Source organism: Dendroctonus ponderosae, unplaced genomic scaffold (assembly GCF_020466585.1).
Source record: "Dendroctonus ponderosae isolate FM_Combo_2020 unplaced genomic scaffold, Dpon_F_20191213v2 Dpon_F_20191213_9, whole genome shotgun sequence".
NCBI lineage: Eukaryota > Metazoa > Arthropoda > Insecta > Coleoptera > Curculionidae > Dendroctonus > Dendroctonus ponderosae.
The window spans coordinates 6681331-6700885 of NW_026019116.1; the positions used below are offsets into that span (position 1 = coordinate 6681331).

The 19555-nt window shown below is 38.9% G+C and overlaps 8 protein-coding genes across 13 annotated transcripts in view; 4 read left to right on the forward strand and 4 right to left on the reverse strand.

Moving 5' to 3' along the window:
* Window positions 1–1075: 1075 nt before the first annotated feature.
* LOC109543308 (ubiquitin domain-containing protein UBFD1) lies at window positions 1076–3238 on the forward strand. Its single transcript, XM_019912955.2, has 6 exons — window positions 1076–1211; window positions 1586–1803; window positions 1862–2101; window positions 2154–2276; window positions 2331–2519; window positions 2577–3238. Exons 1-6 carry the CDS (start codon window positions 1199–1201, stop codon window positions 2685–2687), a joined length of 894 nt encoding a protein of 297 aa, XP_019768514.1. The 5' UTR covers window positions 1076–1198; the 3' UTR covers window positions 2688–3238.
* Window positions 3239–3661: 423 nt separating this feature from the next.
* On the reverse strand, window positions 3662–5251 carry LOC109543309 (ER membrane protein complex subunit 8/9 homolog). 2 transcript variants are annotated; one of them, XM_019912957.2, is made up of 4 exons: window positions 4952–5251; window positions 4749–4895; window positions 4312–4594; window positions 3662–4207 (listed from the first exon to the last, which is right to left on the reverse strand). In XM_019912957.2, exons 1-3 carry the CDS (start codon window positions 5147–5149, stop codon window positions 4340–4342), a joined length of 600 nt encoding a protein of 199 aa, XP_019768516.1. In that variant the 5' UTR covers window positions 5150–5251; the 3' UTR covers window positions 3662–4207; window positions 4312–4339. The 2 variants fall into 2 exon arrangements, with proteins under 2 accessions (XP_019768516.1, XP_019768515.1); XM_019912956.2 differs by having other exon boundaries at window positions 3662–4594.
* Window positions 5148–6542, reverse strand: LOC109543311 (biogenesis of lysosome-related organelles complex 1 subunit 4). The gene is made up of 3 exons (XM_019912960.2): window positions 6370–6542; window positions 6007–6312; window positions 5148–5951 (listed from the first exon to the last, which is right to left on the reverse strand). The coding sequence occupies exons 1-3, from the start codon at window positions 6445–6447 to the stop codon at window positions 5850–5852; spliced, it is 486 nt and encodes a 161-aa protein (XP_019768519.1). The 5' UTR covers window positions 6448–6542; the 3' UTR covers window positions 5148–5849.
* Window positions 6543–6783: 241 nt separating this feature from the next.
* Window positions 6784–11608, forward strand: LOC109543305 (ethanolamine-phosphate cytidylyltransferase). 3 transcript variants are annotated; one of them, XM_019912951.2, is made up of 9 exons: window positions 6784–7007; window positions 7086–7297; window positions 8946–9083; window positions 9282–9461; window positions 9515–9597; window positions 9649–9827; window positions 9892–10041; window positions 10288–10423; window positions 10484–11608. In XM_019912951.2, exons 2-9 carry the CDS (start codon window positions 7206–7208, stop codon window positions 10618–10620), a joined length of 1095 nt encoding a protein of 364 aa, XP_019768510.1. In that variant the 5' UTR covers window positions 6784–7007; window positions 7086–7205; the 3' UTR covers window positions 10621–11608. The 3 variants fall into 3 exon arrangements, with proteins under 3 accessions (XP_019768510.1, XP_019768509.1, XP_019768511.2); XM_019912950.2 differs by having other exon boundaries at window positions 9515–9827; XM_019912952.2 differs by lacking the exons at window positions 6784–7007; window positions 7086–7297 and adding an exon at window positions 7351–7668 and having other exon boundaries at window positions 9515–9827.
* Window positions 11556–17142, reverse strand: LOC109543306 (meiotic recombination protein DMC1/LIM15 homolog). 2 transcript variants are annotated; one of them, XM_019912954.2, is made up of 8 exons: window positions 16983–17142; window positions 13005–13215; window positions 12735–12924; window positions 12510–12677; window positions 12323–12442; window positions 12113–12260; window positions 11912–12062; window positions 11556–11825 (listed from the first exon to the last, which is right to left on the reverse strand). In XM_019912954.2, the coding sequence occupies exons 2-8, from the start codon at window positions 13204–13206 to the stop codon at window positions 11713–11715; spliced, it is 1092 nt and encodes a 363-aa protein (XP_019768513.1). In that variant the 5' UTR covers window positions 13207–13215; window positions 16983–17142; the 3' UTR covers window positions 11556–11712. The 2 variants fall into 2 exon arrangements, with proteins under 2 accessions (XP_019768513.1, XP_019768512.1); XM_019912953.2 differs by lacking the exon at window positions 16983–17142 and having other exon boundaries at window positions 13005–13400.
* Window positions 13487–15700, reverse strand: LOC109543304 (vacuolar protein sorting-associated protein 45). Its single transcript, XM_019912949.2, has 4 exons — window positions 15260–15700; window positions 15008–15203; window positions 14714–14943; window positions 13487–14654 (listed from the first exon to the last, which is right to left on the reverse strand). The coding sequence occupies exons 1-4, from the start codon at window positions 15597–15599 to the stop codon at window positions 13702–13704; spliced, it is 1719 nt and encodes a 572-aa protein (XP_019768508.1). The 5' UTR covers window positions 15600–15700; the 3' UTR covers window positions 13487–13701.
* On the forward strand, window positions 15764–16892 carry LOC109543310 (MICOS complex subunit MIC25). Of its 2 annotated transcripts, none has more exons than XM_019912959.2 (5): window positions 15764–15977; window positions 16186–16301; window positions 16360–16473; window positions 16531–16619; window positions 16678–16892. In XM_019912959.2, the coding sequence occupies exons 1-5, from the start codon at window positions 15866–15868 to the stop codon at window positions 16790–16792; spliced, it is 546 nt and encodes a 181-aa protein (XP_019768518.1). In that variant the 5' UTR covers window positions 15764–15865; the 3' UTR covers window positions 16793–16892. The 2 variants fall into 2 exon arrangements, with proteins under 2 accessions (XP_019768518.1, XP_048525545.1); XM_048669588.1 differs by having other exon boundaries at window positions 15776–15977; window positions 16186–16187.
* Window positions 17143–18937: 1795 nt separating the features above from the next.
* The window catches only part of LOC109543335 (dipeptidase 1), a 9607-nt gene continuing 8989 nt past the window's right edge, over window positions 18938–19555 (forward strand). Inside the window, exon 1 of the mRNA XM_019913008.2 lies at window positions 18938–19108. Coding sequence (XP_019768567.1) covers window positions 19001–19108 — 108 coding nt within the window. The 5' untranslated portion in view covers window positions 18938–19000. The remainder of the gene's footprint in view (window positions 19109–19555) is intronic.

Sequence of the window (19555 nt, forward strand, 5' to 3'; positions counted from 1 at the left end):
CTGTCTTTTTTAAAGACAAAAATTTTTGAGGCGAAATACCCAAAAAGAAGTTTGTAAAAAAATGAATCCGCCTCAACAATATAGAACTTATCTACCATTTTTTTTCTTCCATCAAGCAGGTAGTTTTGAATCACCCTGTTTAGAGACTGTTACACGGAAAATATCGACGGTTAATGATAAAAATCGCTCCAAGTTGGCCATAATTTTCGTTTATTTCGGATTATAAGAGTCGAGTGGCGGTCTTTTTCAGCTTCTGGAATTCCTTATTTTTTGCCATTTCAGTTTACATTGTTTTCCTGCGTTTCGATTTTCTGTCGTTCAAAAATAACTTTTCACATGCGTTTTTTCCGCACTCAATTCGAGGCCTTCAACCTAGATATCTCCATAATATGCACAGATAGAGTATTTGGATCATAATAAGGCAACCTAAAGACCAGTCTTGATGAAGAAGTTTTTCTCGCTCAAAAAGTGTTGAAAATGATGAGACTATTTCGGATCTGAAGAGTCTAACATGTTTTTCTATGGTTTCGTTTCATGAAATTTTCATATTTTCATACCATTTTCATCACTGCCTTGCATTGCACAGTCAATAATGGGTGAAAAAAAAAATTGCTCTTTTTTTCGACCAGAACTATCAGAAACCTCACCCAATCTTTACAAACCCAATTTTTCAGAATTTAAAAATATGCGCTAATCTAAATTCGCTCTATTTCTCACATACTTTATAATATAACTTTCAAGTAACAATTCAACTTTCGGAGTTTTAGCTGATGACTCATTTTCAAAAAAATGTTGATCAATCTAGATGGTAATTTTTACTAGGCAAAACCACAACCAGGAACAAGCAAGGACAGCAACCCGTCCACTATCCTCCTTCTCTCTCTGTTCCAATGCATACTTTCTACCTAAGCACTGTCTATGTTTATTTGCCACAACTATGCCAGCAATTTTAATAATCATGAATAAATGTTGACTTAATTCTCCAAAATTGGCCCATTTTAGTGAAAAAACAACGAATTATATCGTATACGATGAGTTTGAAAAGTGCCTACAACAAAAGGTACCTAACCGTTTCGCCATTCACTCTGTCAGTTGTCAGAATTGCAGTTGTCATCCCAGCAAGTTATTTATAATTTAAAGGGGTTTGTTTAAACACATTTTTAAGCGAAATACACTATTCTATCACAGATCTGGAATAATGGAATGCATAGGTACGTAGTCGGTCACTAAACGGTAGTGCTGTCGGTTCTTTGCCGCCACTAGAAAGAGGTTTTCTCAAAAATGATAATTCATCTGCCATAAGTTTCTTTGTGCTTTTTACTGAACAATATTCTTAAGGAAACAGCGCTATTTCCTGTTTATTGATAAGTTTCATTCATTTACCGCTTTGCTGGCCGTTGAGCGGCAGTCTCCAATAGGGCTTTCCACGACTGTCACATAGTAATCCTCTTAGAAAGTTCTCTCATCCCTTTAACGATTTTGTGGCAAATTACGCTCTCCACTCACCTTCCATCGCATTCTTTACCATTTGCAATGCGATCCTTATACTCAAGAGCCACGACTAAGTCAAACATCTTTCTTACAGGCAGTGAAAATGATGTAAACGTAGTGGAAAGCAAAAATTCGGAAACTAGCACCAAAGATGATAAAAGTGATATAACAAGTGATAGACCTACAGACGAACCGTCAGACGACAAGTCAATAGAACCTACTGAGTGCAAAATACCTAAGACAGAGGAGAACTCAATAGTGGAAAGCTTGGCAAAGGCCTCAAGTGACTCTGTTGAGACCGTTGATATTAAGGTAGCAAGTCTTCCAATTGAACTCCCAGCACATTAATAAAAAAATACATTGATTCCAGGTTATTTTCAACAAGAAAAAGTACGATGTGAGTCCACCATCCAACTTACTAATATCCGAATTCAAAAAACAGCTGCAGGGTTTACTAGGTGTACCAGATTCTATGCAAAAATTAATGTTCAAAGGCTTGTTGCAAGACAGCCAAACCATCAGCAGTGCTGGCATTACTAAAGGGGCAAAAATCATGCTAGTGGGTTCCACCTTAAATGATATTCTGGCTGTTTCATCAGTTAGTAAGCAGGTAAGTGGCCAACCGGGAATTGGAGGGTTTTCACTTGCAATTCGCTTTAAAGGATGTGGCGGAGATGGAGAAGGCCTCCACTGTTAAAGAACCTTTATGCAAACAAAAAATCCACAGGAAAGTCCTAGACAAAGGAGTGCCTGATGATGCAATGCCAGGCATTAAGAGTCTTAAGGTACTTACTATCAGACAAAAAATGGGTAATTGCGCCTAATGGCAGGCTTTTTAGGAATCTCTGCCCCCCGTTCCACTATCGGGCATGCTAAACAAGCATGGAGGCAAAGTGAGATTAACTTTTAAGCTAGAAAATGATCAGTTATGGTTGGGTACAAAGGAGCGCACTGAAAAGCTACCAATGGGCTCGATTAAGGACGTAGTCTCAGAACCAATAGAGGAGCATGAAGAGTACCACATTATGGTGAGTGAAAGCGATTGGAAACAGGAGGTGCCGATTTTACACTTGAACTTGTTCTAGGGGCTGCAACTGGGCGCCACTGACGCATCGAAGTATTGGATTTATTGGGTTCCGGCCCAGTATGTCGATGCGATCAAAGACGCTGTCCTGGGTAAATGGCAACTGTTTTGATTTCAGATCAGTAAGTGCCACTAAACCAGTCAATTTTGAAAATTTGTATTTTCCGTTCTTATCAACATTTGCAGAATATACCATGTTGTACATATAATAAAACACCGAATGATGCGTTGCAAATTTGACAAATTTAAGTGTGTAGCTTAAGAATTCATCTCGTAATTAATTAAATTCTTGGCACTAAACTAATGAAGCACCGGATCTGGAAAGCGTAACTGACTAGTCAATTTAGGCGATTCAAATAGAAAAGTCTTACGCTACTAGAGAGATAAAGTTCAGGGCAAGCAAAAAATTAGGCTTAGGGATTGATCAGTAATTGTGTTTATTGTGGTGTTTTTTCAAATTTTGCATAGTTGCAAAACTGCTCATTTTATTTGGGGTAAATTGAACACCTTTTTACTGGATATAACATCAAAAAAATGAAAAACTCTTCAACTCCATTGGCAGTACAGTAGTACTATCTATTCATAAATGTATTACTACTTATCTTTTACCTACGCTAAAACAAAACATGGATAAATAAAGTTTTTTATGTTTTTTACAAGGAACTCAACAGTTTTATTTTTTCAATTTTCTACGCAAGTGAGCGAGGTCGACTCGTCCATACGTGTGGGTACACTAAGGCTAAAAGAATGCTGCCAAATAACCACTAAATACTCCAACAATCCCAACTTGTCCTAGCTTATTTTGTGCGTTGTGTGTTTTTAGTGCTCATCAACAAAAAAAGTTGTCGAACTTTTTAATACCGTTTATACAGGATGACCAGGTAGTCAAGAAAGTAAAATTGTTGCTAAGTAGAGTCATTTTCTGCATCGACAACAAAAATAACGTAACGCTAAACTCCTGTTCCTAATATTTGCTCGTTACCTCCTTAAACATTCTGATCTCCTGATACAAATTGAAACTTTTGTGTTCACAACAATCGCCGGTGTGTTCTTAAGGTATTAGAGGCATTTCAAATGACAGTACACTTTAATATTTCTATTGTTTATTACATTTTTTTCTAGGAGAACAGGTTCTATCAAATTTCGTTTAAATGGTATAATTTTTTATACACAGGGTGAATCATTGAAAAATTATTATGATGATACCAACGGGCTTATTTTGAACAATATTCCAAAATATTAACTCGCAGATTAGATCACAATCTTCTGAAAGAATTTAATTCAAATTGTCCCTGTTATTTTTTATGTTTTGCAGTAAAAGACAACTCTGTATTAATCATTTAATTAATTGATTAATTTGAATAAACTAATTTAGATAAAAACATTAAATGAATTGTAGAGATAAATTGAAATATTCGCTTTCAAACTGAATAAAGAATTAAAAAGGTGGTTTTATTTTGTGTAAAAGCAGTAGCATTCTATATTTTTTCTCTTTAAAAACATCCATTAACGTGGTAGTGCGGACGCTGCTGAGTTTAAGCCAAATTTAACCACCCTGTTTTTCCTTAATGAAACGTTTTCTGTATGGAGCTTATTGCAACATCAAGTTTTCGCTCTGGAAACGGAACCACCCTGTATAATTAATAAATAAATAAAAAATGTGATTTTTATCCTGTCATGCATATCCCTGACTTAATCAAATATACCGGGTGCTAAATAAAGTGGTTAATACATACACAGCCATTCGCATCAAGGTACAAGGTTTCACAAATAGCTTTCAATCGTTTTATTTAGCTCCACATTCATCCAGTCCGCGCAAATGTTATCCAAGTGGTTATCAAAGTCGATCAGCTTTTGGAAGGCTTTCTGTTGCATTAAAGCCACTATGGCATAGGAAGTGGCTTGAGCAGGACTTAAACTAATATTCTGCTCCTCAATCTGTCTAAAACCACCTTCCGATAATTGAGCCACTTTGAGGCTGGACGAGTCAGCTTCAGTTGATACTTTGGAATTGTTTACCTGTAAAAAAGGTTTAACCTCATTTTGCTGGACTTTCTCAATTATCGATCGCCTCAAAAATGCATAACTGCTGCACATTTTAGAGAGTAGAGTAGTTTTTTAAAATGAAAACTACATCTAGCGCTGGAAAACATTGAAGAGGCGTGCCACTTACCACAACCACATAAGACGGACTGTAATTGGAGGCGATTTTCTCCGCTACTTTATGATAGGTCTTTTCAAATGTGTTGTCCCTGATATTCTCACTTGCCGCATAGTAGCCTGCTATAACAAGCCCCATTTTGGACGCCAATTCATCAACCTGGAATTTACCAGCTATTTACAGCGGAAATGTGTGAAAAGGATGTAGATTCACACCTGCATTAGAGCTATTTCCGACATGGGAGTTAAATGGAGCGAAATGTGGAATAAGGGGACTGCGTCCACAAATTCGATTTCCCTTGAGCCTGCATTTGGTTTTGCCAGTAGAACGCCATTTATCGCGCAATGGGGATATTTAGCTGCGTGCAGTATTATCTTGCAAAATGCCTTGGCACTAAACTTCACTTCCGACATGATTTAACAGAGTTTTATTTCAATTATTCTTAGAAATTGCTGAAAAAATAATCCTAAGATACAAGTTGTTTCCACAATAAATCGCGACTGACACACGACAGTTTTGATAGTGGGGCCTGCTGATCGACAATGTTGCCGGATGCTTCAAATTCTAATCGAGTATGCGGTTGTTTTTTTCTAATTCTTACTGTTTTTGGTATGAATTTTGACAAACAAAATATCAGTGACAGGAAAATTACTTTCACGGTTTTTTTTGTCAAAAACAAGCGTATGGATTTTTGAACAGGCAGCGATTTGTTTAACTATTGCGTTGTTGCCAACTTCTATAATGGTGAATACTTGGCAGCAACGCAATGAATAGCCTGTTCAAAAAAAGGCTAACGGCTGTTTCAAGAAAAAAACTAAACGCCAAAGGAAATTTACTGCTACTGATATTTTCTTTGTAAAATTTAATACCAAAAACAGTTAGAAAAACTGAATACTGGATAATTAAAAAAAAAAATTCAACTATCGAATAAAAAACTGGGGAAAAAATCGAATAAATCTAGCTACCCCTATCGAAGTGCAAAAATATTTACTGACCAAATCAGCAAATAATCCTGTTTTTCTACCCCTCGAAGGGCGTTGCTATATTTGTTCCATTTTATCCAGTCTTTTTATTCAAGTTGGAAAAAGTTTATTGGCTTATTTGCTGATTTGGTCAGTAAAGCTGAGTGAGGTCTGTGGTCTGGAAATAGTCTTCGGTTTTGAACAGTTCCATATTGGTGCTGGCGCTAGTCGCTCTTCGTTCAGCTGCTTTCTTCTGCAACAATCAACGTTGCTTCAAGATCCTCCCGACCTTAGGTGATTTCACGTACAAATAGCGGCGTGAAGATATTGGACACCTTCTCAGTAACCTTGCTAGTTGTATCCGAAACCCCCAGTTTCGTCTCTGCCTCCTCAATCTTGGCCTCCAGCATATCCAGGTTGCTTTTGATGTGAGCGACCAGGAACTCGGTGCTGTCGATTTTCGCACACAGATCTTCAAACTCAGGTTTGTAGGCCAGTATCGAATTGAGAATATCCTTGGAGTCCTTTACATCCGGCTCGATAAAGGTGAACATGGCCTCAAACTCTTCAAGACGCGCCAGCATGTCGTCTATTGCCTTATTCACTGGCTCCAACTGAAATTAGCAAAACACATCAGCAAACGCAAATAATCAAGAAAATCAAACGTTTACCTTCTTCTCGATGTTGGTGTTGGTTATGTAGCTGCTGTAGTCTTCAGCAGTCCTACGTAGAACATCTTCGTTCTTCATTTTGCCCCCTTCACATTGCCTAATTAACCTAAATTAATGAGTGACAGAACATGTCAATGTTCTGTTGGCGCTGATTGGTTGGGCTCACAAATAGCGGGGATAACACGTGTAATGATTTGGTTGCCACATCGACCAAAATTTCCACTAATGAAACATGCATGGAATTTCACTCCTATAACTTGCAAGATTATACACTGGCAATGCCTCAATCACCTAAGACAATGCTACTATATCAAGGAAGTTTCAAATATACAAATTTCAAGGCCCCCCAAATGAAGTTGGCCATATAAAAAAATTAAACCCACCCAACGAAGGTGTATTGATCATAAAGCGTGGCAACACAGCACGGTCTCCTGATTCCAAGGGGCGTCATTAATGTGACGTCTATCATTATTTATGATTTTTTATGGATAATTTGTAAAACTGGCTGTTTTGAGTGATAACACGCTCTGATTCAAATTAAAATGATCCGTAAATCAAGTCCACATACAGTCAACTGAGTCTGTTCACGGCAAGTCAACTAAGGTTACGTTACTAGTGTATGGGCCCCATTGGACAAGGTGAGCTATTTACATTAGCCTTCAGCTACCTTGCAAAGGGAGCCTACAGCCCTTAATTGTTACCGCTCATGCTTTCAGGTTTCTTGCATGAGGTGTTTGCAGTGCCAAGTGTCTCTATAACAACCAACCGCAATAACACAACAGAAAAAAACCGAAAGCGTTTTTTGTCAACTTTACTTCAGACTTGCATTCTACAACATGTCTGAAAATGGCCACGAAAAGCCCCTGAATGGCCTCAGCAATGGCTCAGCTGCACATGAGAGGCCCATTCGTGTTTGGTGCGACGGATGGTAAGTACCTACTTACTATCTGATTTTCCACCCTTTAAAATAGCGCTTACTCATCACTGTAATCAAATATTAAATGAGTATGTGCGTATGTGATTGGCAAACTAATATTTCGCCAGTCAATTGGGGGGTAACCCTGGTGGGTTGTTCAAGTTCATATCTTTTGACGCTGATCTCAAGGAATTTGCGCCACTATTTGGCAAAGATAATTGCTTTTAAAGCCATCCATTAGATTAAAATATTCTTCACAATTGGAGAAGCTAAAAAACTCGCCGGATAAGGTTTGGGAATTGGGAGCAATGCCAGCAGAACCTTCAGTGGTCTTAATTTATAAGCTTACAGCTGCTTTTGATAAAGAACTGTGCAGTAAATAGGTACGTAAAGCAAAAGTTTTTGTAAACAAACAACAAAACTTGTTCGCAGCGTTTGGCGTTTGAATACAAATCCAACAAATTGCCAGTGATTCATGATAGGTACTTCACTAATGTGCTCGGTTAACTACACACTTTTTCGACATTAAAACCCACTTCATGGTTTTATTTGGCCCGGGGGAATTTTCCATTAATACACCACATTAAGGTCTGAGACTTTTGCTAGCTGAGAATATCGTTTTGTTTAGAAGTCTTTCTACGGTTGGAAAATGAGTCTTTATAAACTCATTAAGCCAAAAGAGATTGAAAAGTCGACAATCTCTTGTACGTTATATTAAAAGTTCTGCGTTCCAAGTTAAAATATTTTTTGCGTCAACGTTTTTTCGTGAAAATTTGATCGATTGCTTGAATACTGAGCAATCGAACGTTTTGCTGGCGAAATCTGGCATTTTTTGAGGAGGATTCATCGGTTTTTTTACGCAAAACAGCGGGTTTAAAGTTTCCAACCGACCAGGGCCAATGAGAAGACCACATGAAGAAGTACACACTTAATTGAGCCAATAAAGCAGCGCGACCAGTACGAAATTGTTGTTAAACAAACCTATTATATTGACTTAAATCAAGCCATTGCTCAGCAGCTAAATTCTCCACAATAAATTCAAAGAGAACTAAAATGTAAACCCGGCTTACACAAAACTTATAAGTAATTAATAAAACAATTTAAACAGAAAACTAAAATTTGCTGACCAAAAATCCGCTAACTTTGGGTTTTAAACGTACTTTTTTGCGATACCCGACTTGCGAAACTGGTCTATGGCAATATTTACGTATTTCCATACACCAACGCAGTTTTATTGAACATTTTAGATATTTCATAACTAAATCTACTCTAAGGTCAACTATTTGTGTGTGTTTTATTATCGCTCAACATTTATTGATAAGTTTTAACCGGATATACAAGAGAAATCAGCACCGCTGCCGCTGCTGCTGCTGATGGAAACCTTTGAACCTAAACTCCCAAAATATTTGGGAATTGTTGCGTGTAACAAACAGTCTACAATTAACTAGACTGTAAAATTTATTATAAATGCGCAAAACCATGCTGGACGTGAAAAAATAGGCCTGACTAATTAGATTATTGGTTTTGTTCCGACCAGTAGAGGCTGAATTTTCACTTATCTGATGATGTAATTGTACACTGTGAGTGAGGAATAAATGCAAGGGGAATATTTTGGTTCAAACTGCGATAATTCTGAATAAATGAAACCTGTTTTTTACAGTTACGATATGGTGCATTTCGGTCATGCCAACTCATTAAGGCAAGCTAAAGCGCTGGGAGACTATTTGGTGGTCGGTGTGCATACTGACGAGGAAATCACCAAACACAAGGGCCCCCCAGTATTTACGCAACAAGAGAGGTAATAAAATAACAATTGTTTAGATTTTTATCAAATTCTCATCAGGCTCAGGTGTGTTTCTCCACTTGAATCCCCATCGATTATGGCTAAGCTTTGACGTCGACATTGAATGCAAATGCTTAATCGTTGGTATTCTTTGCGATTATCACAGCACTTGTTTTGTGATGATTAAATTGCGATTAACAAATGTGTTTCTAGGTACAAAATGGTACGCGGAATTAAGTGGGTAGATGAGGTGATTGAAGGTGCCCCTTACGTTACCACGCTGGACACTCTCGATAAATATGATTGCGATTTTTGCGTGCACGGCGACGATATAACAATGACCGCCGAAGGCGTTGATACGTATCACATGGTTAAATCGGCCGGAAGATATAAGTAATAAATCGAACTTAAAGCTCGAAAACTCAAATTCACCGATACTTTTCCAGGGAAGTACAAAGAACAGAAGGAGTCTCAACCACTGATCTGGTTGGTAGAATGCTTCTTCTCACACGGAACCATTTCAAGCAAGGTCAGTATGAGTACAGTGTTGAAAAAGAGCATTCTACAACCATGGGTCAAGATTCTTCTGCTAGGTCGCCTTGGACTGGTTGTAGCCAGTTTTTACCTACTACTCAAAAGATTATTCAATTTTCTGATGGCAAGGCGCCAAAAATTGGCGATAGGGTTGTATATGTTGCAGGGGCATTCGATTTGTTCCATGTCGGACACTTAGATTTCCTCGAAAAGGCTCGAGAACAGGTAATATTATATTAAACTAATTTTCATTTCGGAATGTTACTCCAAAAGATCCGTTCTCTTCCAGGGCGACTATCTAATAGTCGGGTTGCACACCGATCCAATTGTAAATATATACAAGGGCTCAAATTTTCCGATAATGAACTTGCACGAACGGGTATTGAGTGTTTTAGCGTGCAAGTATGTTTCAGAAGTCGTGATTGGCGCACCATATAAGGTTAATATATAGAGTTACAAAGGGGCTAATTGATGATGGCCCTAAGCTTCATTTTCAAGCTGCAGGTGGAAAACTCTTGAAATTTGGAAGTTTGCAAACGGTCTTAAACGTTCCAAACCTGCCCACTAGCAAAGTTCAACTGAATTTACTTTATTACTTTTCACCCTGTATCTTGAAAATCAAACTTTTCTATTTTGAGTTTACTTCAAACATACGCCCATTTCCAAAAAAACTTATTCTTTCCAGGTGAGTGAAAGCTTAATGTCGCACTTTAAAGTAGACATAGTCATTCATGGCAAAACCTCCGTAATGAAAGACGTTGATGGAAGCGATCCCTATGAAATCCCCAAGCGCCTTGGCAAGTTCAAAGCTGTAGATTCAGGTGAATTTCTTCGAACATTTTCAAAATCCGATTTAAACTAAAACAGTGCTTTATTGGCAGGTAATGAGATGACTACCGAAAAGATCGTCGACCGAATAATTCGAAATCGGATGGAGTTTCAAGAGAGAAACAGGCTAAAGGAGAAAAAAGAGATTGAGTTGATAAAATCGCTAAAACTCAAGGGTTTAACGGTGTGAACGGTATATTTGCCTTTTTCTTTGGGGTTTTTTACACTAGTACCAGCACAGGCAAGTAGAAGTGTTTAAGGGATTATTTTCGCTTTGCTTTATTTATTGGATGCTAACGATGTACCATCAGTTGAATGTACTTGGATATTTTCTTAAAGCCGAACTTGCTCCATTCTTTTTTATCTTTTTGTACCAGCTTTTACTATAGCTATTTAAGGTTTTAGTAGTTGAAAGTGTTTTGTCTCTTATTAGCGATAAGCCAAAGAGATGTACAGTAAAGTTACTTAGCCATAATGTTTGTGATAGATAATTCTCTTAGAGTTTAAGAATGTTCCTGTCTGTATCTCTCCTGTTATTTATTTAGTTATTTGCATAACTTTTTTCTTCAACACTTTTTATTTTGCATTGTTATGTCGGCAAGGGATTTTTCTCAGCCAAATTCAAAGTGTTCCGATGAGACAAGCACATGTTTTCCTTCAAATCTTGCCCTATAACTACAGTTTGATATGCTTGAAAACCCTTTAGTTTAACAATGGATCAACAAAAAATTATATGCATTTGAATAGGACTGCCAAATAAAATTTTTGTCTCGTTTATGAGACGAATGTTTCGGTAGTATCCACTGAGACATGGTTATATAAACTAATGATTTTGATTGATTTTTAGCATTTAGAAGAACGTGGGCTGTTTTAAAATTTACAAAGACTATATTTTAATATTTTTTATCACTAGGCTGTATAAATGTATAATCAAGAAAATTTGAAGATGACAAATATTGATTACTAGTCAACAACTGCGATTCACTGCAGTGTTTACTCGTTATTTATTTGGTATTATGTAGATTTACAAACAATAGGCATTGTCAATTTATCGGTTTATTGTCTTCGCTTCTTTTATATGTGTTTTTTTCCGAAGCTACCGAGTTGTCTAACTTTACTCGAATGTATATTGTACTCTTTTTATTGTTAAATATTCAAATAAATGTTTTTGTAAATTATTTTACTTTACTACTGCCTACTTATGTTGAACATGTGTTTTACCTCCTGGTTCTCTACGAATTGAAAGATTAAAATACGTAAGAATACACATATTTGGCGAATTCTACTCAGTTTTTTCAGGGTCGGAGACCCCGCCGTTTCTAATGACAAATTCCACTTCTTGCTCTTCTAGTTTAGGACTATCAAACAATCTGGCTATTCGCACATTGCCTTTAGCTGAAATCAATAGACTTTTACAGTGAATTTTGAACCCGATAGACAATGACTCAATGAACCGAATCAATCAAAGATGTGATACATGCCTTTTCTCAGCGCAATTCTCGTAGTAGAAGAATGCGCCAAAATATTACCACCTACTGGCTTGATGTCTAAGTCGTTGATTAGACTGTATTGGAGATCAGTGGTTATTTGATTAGTCAGAAATACCGCAACGTTATATTCTTCGCTAATTTTCTGCAACACCGTCAACTAAGCGACAAAGGATATGGGGAAAGTTCGCTTACCTGCAGTTTCGACAGCATAAGCCCTAGTTTTGACTGCCTTTCGGTCATCTCTGCGGATCCAGTGAAGTCCACCCTGAACAAAGCCATTATCGAGTCGATGATCAGGAGTTTGAACATACCGGGCTCTTCATGGAACTTATCGGATACACTAAAAAAGCCAAACTGATAAGTGATTGAAACGAAAAAGAACCTTAATAAGGGAAAATGTACCTGTTTAAAAGCTCGTATTGATGCTCAGAGTTATACGCGCGGGCGTATAAAATGTTGTCCAATACAGCGTTGGAATCCAATTCAAATCGGTCTGCGATTGGTTTAATCCTGTCCGGCCGGCTGTGCAAGATGCAATTAAGGATTATTCGGCTTGGAATTATAAAAAAAAGAGTGGTATAAAGGATACAAGGTGCGTTCAGTATCAATGTACATGACTTTCCCGCCAGTATACCCAGTATCGGTTGGTAGTTGAGCGGTAACGCAAAGCGTGTGAGCCAGTTGAGTTTTTCCAGTACGCGCCTCCCCAAACACTTCGGTGATTGACATCGACTCAACTCCTCCTCCAATAATTTTGCTGATAGAAAAACAACCAATTAATCCTCAGGTTTGTTGCCTGCGGCTTTATATTTACTCGATATTTTTGCTGCCAGTCGTCAGGGTGAAAAGCTGCTTGCGTTGCTCGCATACTTCAAGTCCAGTCAGGAAACAACCGGCTGTACTAACGGGACAGATTTTTCCGCAGGCGTCTTTGATTTTATTCACCTTCTCCTCACTGAATCCTTTGAGAGTCGACAGTTTTTTTCTGGTGCACATTTGAATGCCTGAGGGAAATAAATTATGTTTGAGTTCTACTTTTTAGGCGCGCTTCGACCCCATGAAATAGAAGAATGCATTACCGCACCTTTAACTGTGTTAATGCCCGATTTCTTCAGTTGCTTGATATCATCCAACGCAATGCCGTGCTCTACAAGCAAATCAACATCGAAGAACGTGATATCTTCTTCTTCAATATGCCCCAAAGACTCTTCGGTTCTGGTATCGCTGCCATCTTCTCGAATTTCTTCGCAAAGCTCTTGAACTGGCTTTTCCAACTTTGCGGCCATTTCGAGTCACTGCGAAATACGTTTAAATTTGTAACTTAAAACTGATTTTATGAATAACGCAAATTGAAAACGCCACTGTCAAAGGCGCTCGTTTCAAATCGGCCATATTCGGCGCGCATGGCCTGCTTGAAAAGCCAAAATCACATAGGCCGAATGAACTGGATTAAGGCGTGTCCAACATGGCCGCCTTAAGGCATTTAAAAATTCTATTTCTTTACAAAACTACCACCAATTCTAAGGAAAAAAAATTAAAATAAATAATCGATTAAAACCTAAAAAATACACGGAATAAGTTATATTAAATAGATATCAACAAAAATACACTCTTAACATACAAAAACAATGTAGTACTAACTACACAGGGTGTATCCTGTATCCGGTATCTCGAAAATCGTCGCCTGCTGCATAAATCTGCGATAGGACATTTTACACACCCTGCATCAAGGAATGTCGCACTTAAATAATCTAAAATACATTAAACTAGCGGTCTTTGGTTTATTCGAACTTAACATTCCGAAGATGTTTGGTGTGTTTCCTCATTCTCATCGCCTCCCCTCTGTAGGCGTTCTCGATTTCCTCGAGAAAACTACTCGAATTGTGTATGGTTGTGCCGCCCAACAGTATGTTGAAGCTGGGATAAGTCTTATTAAAAGAGTGCACTGTTAGGGATTCTTCATAAGTGGCGCCCCCGACAATAAAGACTATTATGTCTTGCGCCCTTAAGCCACTCGAGTGGTTGCCCACCACTGGGTAAAGGTTCTCTCTCAACCTGCCCTTGACAAGGTCTTCCAGAATATCGTGCAGCAACGGCTTGTGCTGGGTGTAAACGTTGTCGACCCCACTAAGGCCTTTGAAGAACCGTTTTGTAATCTGAACTGCGTCCTCCACGTTAAACAAGTTGCTTTGTCTTGCATGCGATCCCGCATACTCCAAAAGATACACGATGTCTTTAATTAGTTTGTCGCTAACGCCCCGTTTTTTCAGCAGTTCTATTAGGCCAAAGGTTTCATTATTTGTGTGGTTTTGGTAGCGCAAAGCATAGAGCATGACTAGTTTGGCTGCATCTGTATGTCGGATTTTATCGTCTTGGATCACTTTTTTCACACTGTTTAAGTGCGAGGAATGGTCATTTTGCGAGCTGATTTCCTGCTCCACTTCGGACACATCGAGAAGATGGTATTTGTTTACCATTGAGCTCAATTCGCCCACGACTGTTACGTGTTTAGTGACATTGCCCGATAGTTTCTTAAATTGCGGATACGACTCCACGAAACTTTTCATATCGGCAATGCTTTCGATTTTCTGATGGCTCTTTGCCTTGGCCTGAAACTGATCCATTAATTGCTTGATGTTCTGCCCAATTTCCCCGTAGTTCATGAAGATGTTTTTCGCATAGAACGCATCCTGTTCTGCGGATAGGACCACCTCGGAAAGCTCTTTGGATACACCTAGTAACAGTTTCAAATGAGTAAAGTTTGAGAGCAAAAATTGAGGCCAATTAATCTACCTGGAATGTTCGAGAGGTTTACTCGGTTATTGTTTATGGTGAGTAATTCGTGAACCATCGCCTGATAAGTCCACTGATTCAACAACGGGGTGATTGGGTCATCCCTTCTGTCCAGAATCAGCAATAGACTGTGCCCGCCTTGGCCGAAGGCAAACAGGGACGATTCCTTGTTCATGATGTCTTCTATTCTACTGCCTAAATCTAGGGCAAGTTTGGAGTTTGCCTGATACCTGGGGTATTTCGATACAAGGCTGCTGTTATGGAGAATGCCCACTTTCTATTTCAAACAGTTACCGTATAATAGGGGACTTTTTCAGAGACAGAATAACTGAAACTAGGCCTTGCACGGATCGTTGCAATGCGCTCTGATTCCAAGCCAATCGCTCCATGCAACAGGGAAGCCCCATGGAGAACAAATGCGGATTAACTGCCAAGTAATCCATGTAAAGCTCCAGGACTTCTTTCACGACTTCTTGCTCGTCATTTTCAGCTGCAAATGAGGGCATACAGCTGGGATTTCCTTACTACTTCCAATTCAGCACTTACCCAGCATTTTAATGTCGGCTTTTGCCACAATATTGGAAAAATATATGTAATAAGCACCGTACTTGGGGTTACGAAGTTCACTGCACAGTAACTCGATATTGCGCTGCGTAGGCCGCAAAAAGGCCAAACACTTAAGATAGCGGAGCCCGGTGGAATTGGCATAGTTAGGGGAATCGATCCTTTCCAGCAGGAACACTTCCTTTTGCTGAATTTCACTTTGACTGTAAACCATGCTGATCACACTGGTTGTTTCTTTGTCCATTAGCAGGACTTTCATGCCCGGCTCACTTTCATCGGTCATTTTATCCACGTAGGCCTTTACGGCCCCAATTACGTTCATTTTTGTCGATTTGTGTTTAAATATTCTCAAAACAAATTAATTTGACGTCTTGTCCTAACCTAACTTTTTGCATGGTCTTTGCAGAAATCTGACGTCTACCAATTATTATTAGAAAAAGAAACTGGCGCTAAAGCGTTAGGCAGAAAAGGATAGACATAGAAATTGGTTTAGATATCACTTGTCAATGTTGAAATGGCTTTATGACATCCCGAGGTTTTAACCCAAGAAATTGGCGAAAATAACTGGAAAAACACAGGAAATAGAAAATGGGGACAGGTCCAAGCAAGACTAGAAGATTAACTGTTGAAAACGATGATCCGACGAGTGTTATTAAAGTTTCCGAAGATGTAGTAGACCGGATTCGAGGAGTAGCTCAAAGTAAATTTCTAACCTCAATTCATGTTTTGGGCCCCTTTTCTCACGAGTTTTCACTGAATTCAGCAAATTCCTTGCTCAAAATTAGCAGCTTTACACACCCGAATTCATCCAGGCACAAATGCTTGCTAATATCAGTAAAACTTAGTTGGGAAAACATCGGTTACATAATATTCAGGAAGGTGCCCAATTAGTAATAAATTTGTTCCAGCGGTAAGAAGCCAAGAAGCACATTCATACCCGCCACAAATGCCCACACCACAAGCACCCACAGTAGTTCCAGTTTATCTCCACGAGCCATCATTGACCAGTCTTCAAATTCGACAGGTAATTTGTTAACGTTTCCACTGGGTAAATGAGTTAATTTGCGGGTTTCGGTGTTTAGGCGAATGTAGCAGAGCTGAAGAAGAATGACGAGTATTGGGCGAACCGGATCAAGGCCCTGGAGCAGAACCACAAGAAAATGAACTCCGTTATGGATGAAGAGTATAAGAAAGCGGTAATGAATTAACATTCAACTAGCGATTAAAATGGGCTAAATTTCCTTTAATTCCAGTTAGATGAATTCAAATCAGGCAAACCGGCGCAGGCCCTCAAAGAAATCCCTTGCCTAGATTCCCGGAAAGCTGTTATGGACTGTTACAAGTAAGCAATTGCTTACAATTGCAAACAAATCAGTCTAAAAATTATCACTTTTTTTAAGGAAGAATCCCGACTGCCCAATGAACTGCGCCAAAATCGTACAAGCCTTCCAAGAGTGCGTCGATTACAAAAGATCATGTTTACTGGCCAGCAGAGTTGCAACCAGCAAAGGCTAAACACTCAGTAGATGAGTGGAATAGAGAGCGCATATGTAATATATTTCTTTGAAATGAAATCGCCGCATTATTGTAACTAAATAAATTTTTCGTTTTAAAACCTGCCGAATTTTCATTTGAGGTTCACCACCCGAAAGGCCAAGTTAAATGCCCATCGACTAACCCCTGTAATGTGGATATGTTTACTTACATGTTTAATGACGCTTTGGCTCAATTTTTTAATTCCTAAACACCCTGTAGATATCTTGAAAAATACTTTAATCTTTTTAGAGTTTTCAAAAGCCAGTTGATATGTCACTGTCAGCAATCAAATTCCCCACTCCAACCATAATATAATGTCCGAATATACAGGGTTATCAATTTAACTGCAATGTCTTCAATGGCGCGATTCGCTTCATTGTTTAATATGCATTTTGCCCAACAAGTTCCGATTTAATGGAAAATAAGCAAAATTGCGTCTATAGTCAAAGCGTGCCAGGACAATGACGTTAAGGATTATTATTAATTTTGACACCTGAATGTAGGTATGTCTGGTGGCGTACATCTGTGAGTTTCTGTTGACTGCGTTTTTCCGAGTTTCAACTTGTTGCTTAGGCGATTTATTGAGGAAACTTAGTCAGATGAACACGCATTTGCACTTGGATTGTTTCACAAGAACCTTTTGAGAATACCATTCATCTTATATTCATATTCATTCATCATCTTTTGAGAATATCAAAATTGTATTTTGCGTCCATTTGAGGTACTTTCCTCTCGCTCTTGCAAGATTATTTAATTGTAAATATTTCAGTTTACATGTGAAAACATCTGGCAACTATACAGGGTGCGCCGCTATTAAAGTCGTCATAAAAACAAATTTACGTCGACACGCACATTATAAGCCTGTGGCCTGATGATTATACCGAAAATTAACGAAAACTTGACTTTTTTATACCAAACACCCAGTATATTATATAAAACGCCCATCAATTATTGAAACAGAAAAATTCGAAACAAGAATTTTTGATGAAGTTCTTTTAGGAATAAGTCTAAAAGTTCTTCAAAAGTTTTTGGGTTTGGTTGGCCCCCAACCAAGCTTGCAACTGAGGAGTTTGTCTAGGCTGTCGTGGAAAATAATGTATTCCTGACGTTTCGCAAGCACGAATGGCTTGCATCTTCAGAGGTGTTTCACACGAAAGCTAGAAAACTGAAAGTGGGAGTTTTTCGGACCACAGAAAGTTGAAAGTGTGATTGATTTTTTTAACGGGGTTTAAAGACCTGGGCTTTTTTCCCGACGTTTTGCAAGCACGAGTGGCTCGCATCTTCAGAGTGGTGCTGCGCCGAGCAAGCCTGAAATAACTCGTGCTTGCCAGAAAAAACGTCTTTTCCTTGACGCCCTAAAACCCGAAAAACTCACTTTTTTCAGGATTTTTTCACTCATTTCAGTGAAACCACCAGCAACGTTCAGGGCAGGTTGATAAATAAAATGCGCAACAAACCAAACGTTACACGGATAATTTCTGATTGCTGCAAGCGATTTAATTTCTATTTGCACCATTCTCGAGTTGAATGTTTTTTCATCGGGGTTTAACGGAGTGGACTTTTTTTCTCCACTCCACGAGCTTCAAAATTCGAAAAACTCAAACTCTGCATGCGCTGTTCGAGGAGGCCTCGATGAGGATGAGGAGGAGGAGGAGGCGCTTCTGATAAGTCCCAGCGATTGTCATGGAGACCGTGAGATGCGTTGGTATGATTTTAGGTATTGGACGACTCTCGCAGGACGATCGACCTACTTTTCTAACTCCAGGTCACGAGAAAGCGAAAAGGTCGCTAATTTATCCAATCAATATCAGCTCACTTAATTACATTTTAATGCAGACATCAAAGAAAATTCCCCAAGCTTTCCAGCCTCCAGTTCCATTATCTAAGCAATCAAGCATCGATCTAAGCAATCAATCTAAGCATCAAATGTTCAACTTAAAGTTGGCATAGAACTGAAGGAAATCCCGATAACATGATTCAATTAAAGGAATCGAAAGTTTGTCGAGTTGAACGGGAAATGTGCCGATTCATGGACCGAGGAAGAAACTAGTACAAACTGATCTCGGAAAGTACAACTAGTCGATCCCACACAGATTCAGCTTCGCGAAGCTGGGAATAGTCCGGTGTCGACCGTAGCTGGGTCAGGCAGCAGCGTTGCAGCCGGATCGATGCTGCGGGGGCCCCCGAATGGGCCAGCGGGCCTGCGAAGGGCTCGATCCCGAGCTCTTGCAGCATATCCGCGAGTGTCCCTGTCCTTGTGACCATATGGGATATGGCAACTATTTAGACTACCAGGTAAGGCTCGCAATTAATCAACTAGCTGCTAATTAATTAGCAGCTAGTGCCACTTTCCAGCACCGTTTGCTGATTTGCTTCAGGCGTTTGGTTCGGTTAATTAACGGCACCGATGAATTTTTGCACAGTTTCAAAGGAAATTGCTCAAGAGATGGGGGTTTCTAGCTGTTTGCCAAAGGTTGAGTTTTGAACCGTGCGAGGCTTGCAGGGAAGGCTCCCTTGAATCTTAATTAGTAGATCATTCGAATTACTCAATATTGGAGGCCTTTGAGAAAGATTGCCAGAAAAAAATACTCTGAAAGATTCTGCTAATGCATTAAATCGAGTCTGATTGAATATTTCGAGTCATTATCTCGATTATGAAAATTATTCGATTATTCCTGTTACTAGTCTTAATTGTACATACTTTCCTGACTGTGTTTCAATTCCAAATCAAAATTAATTCCT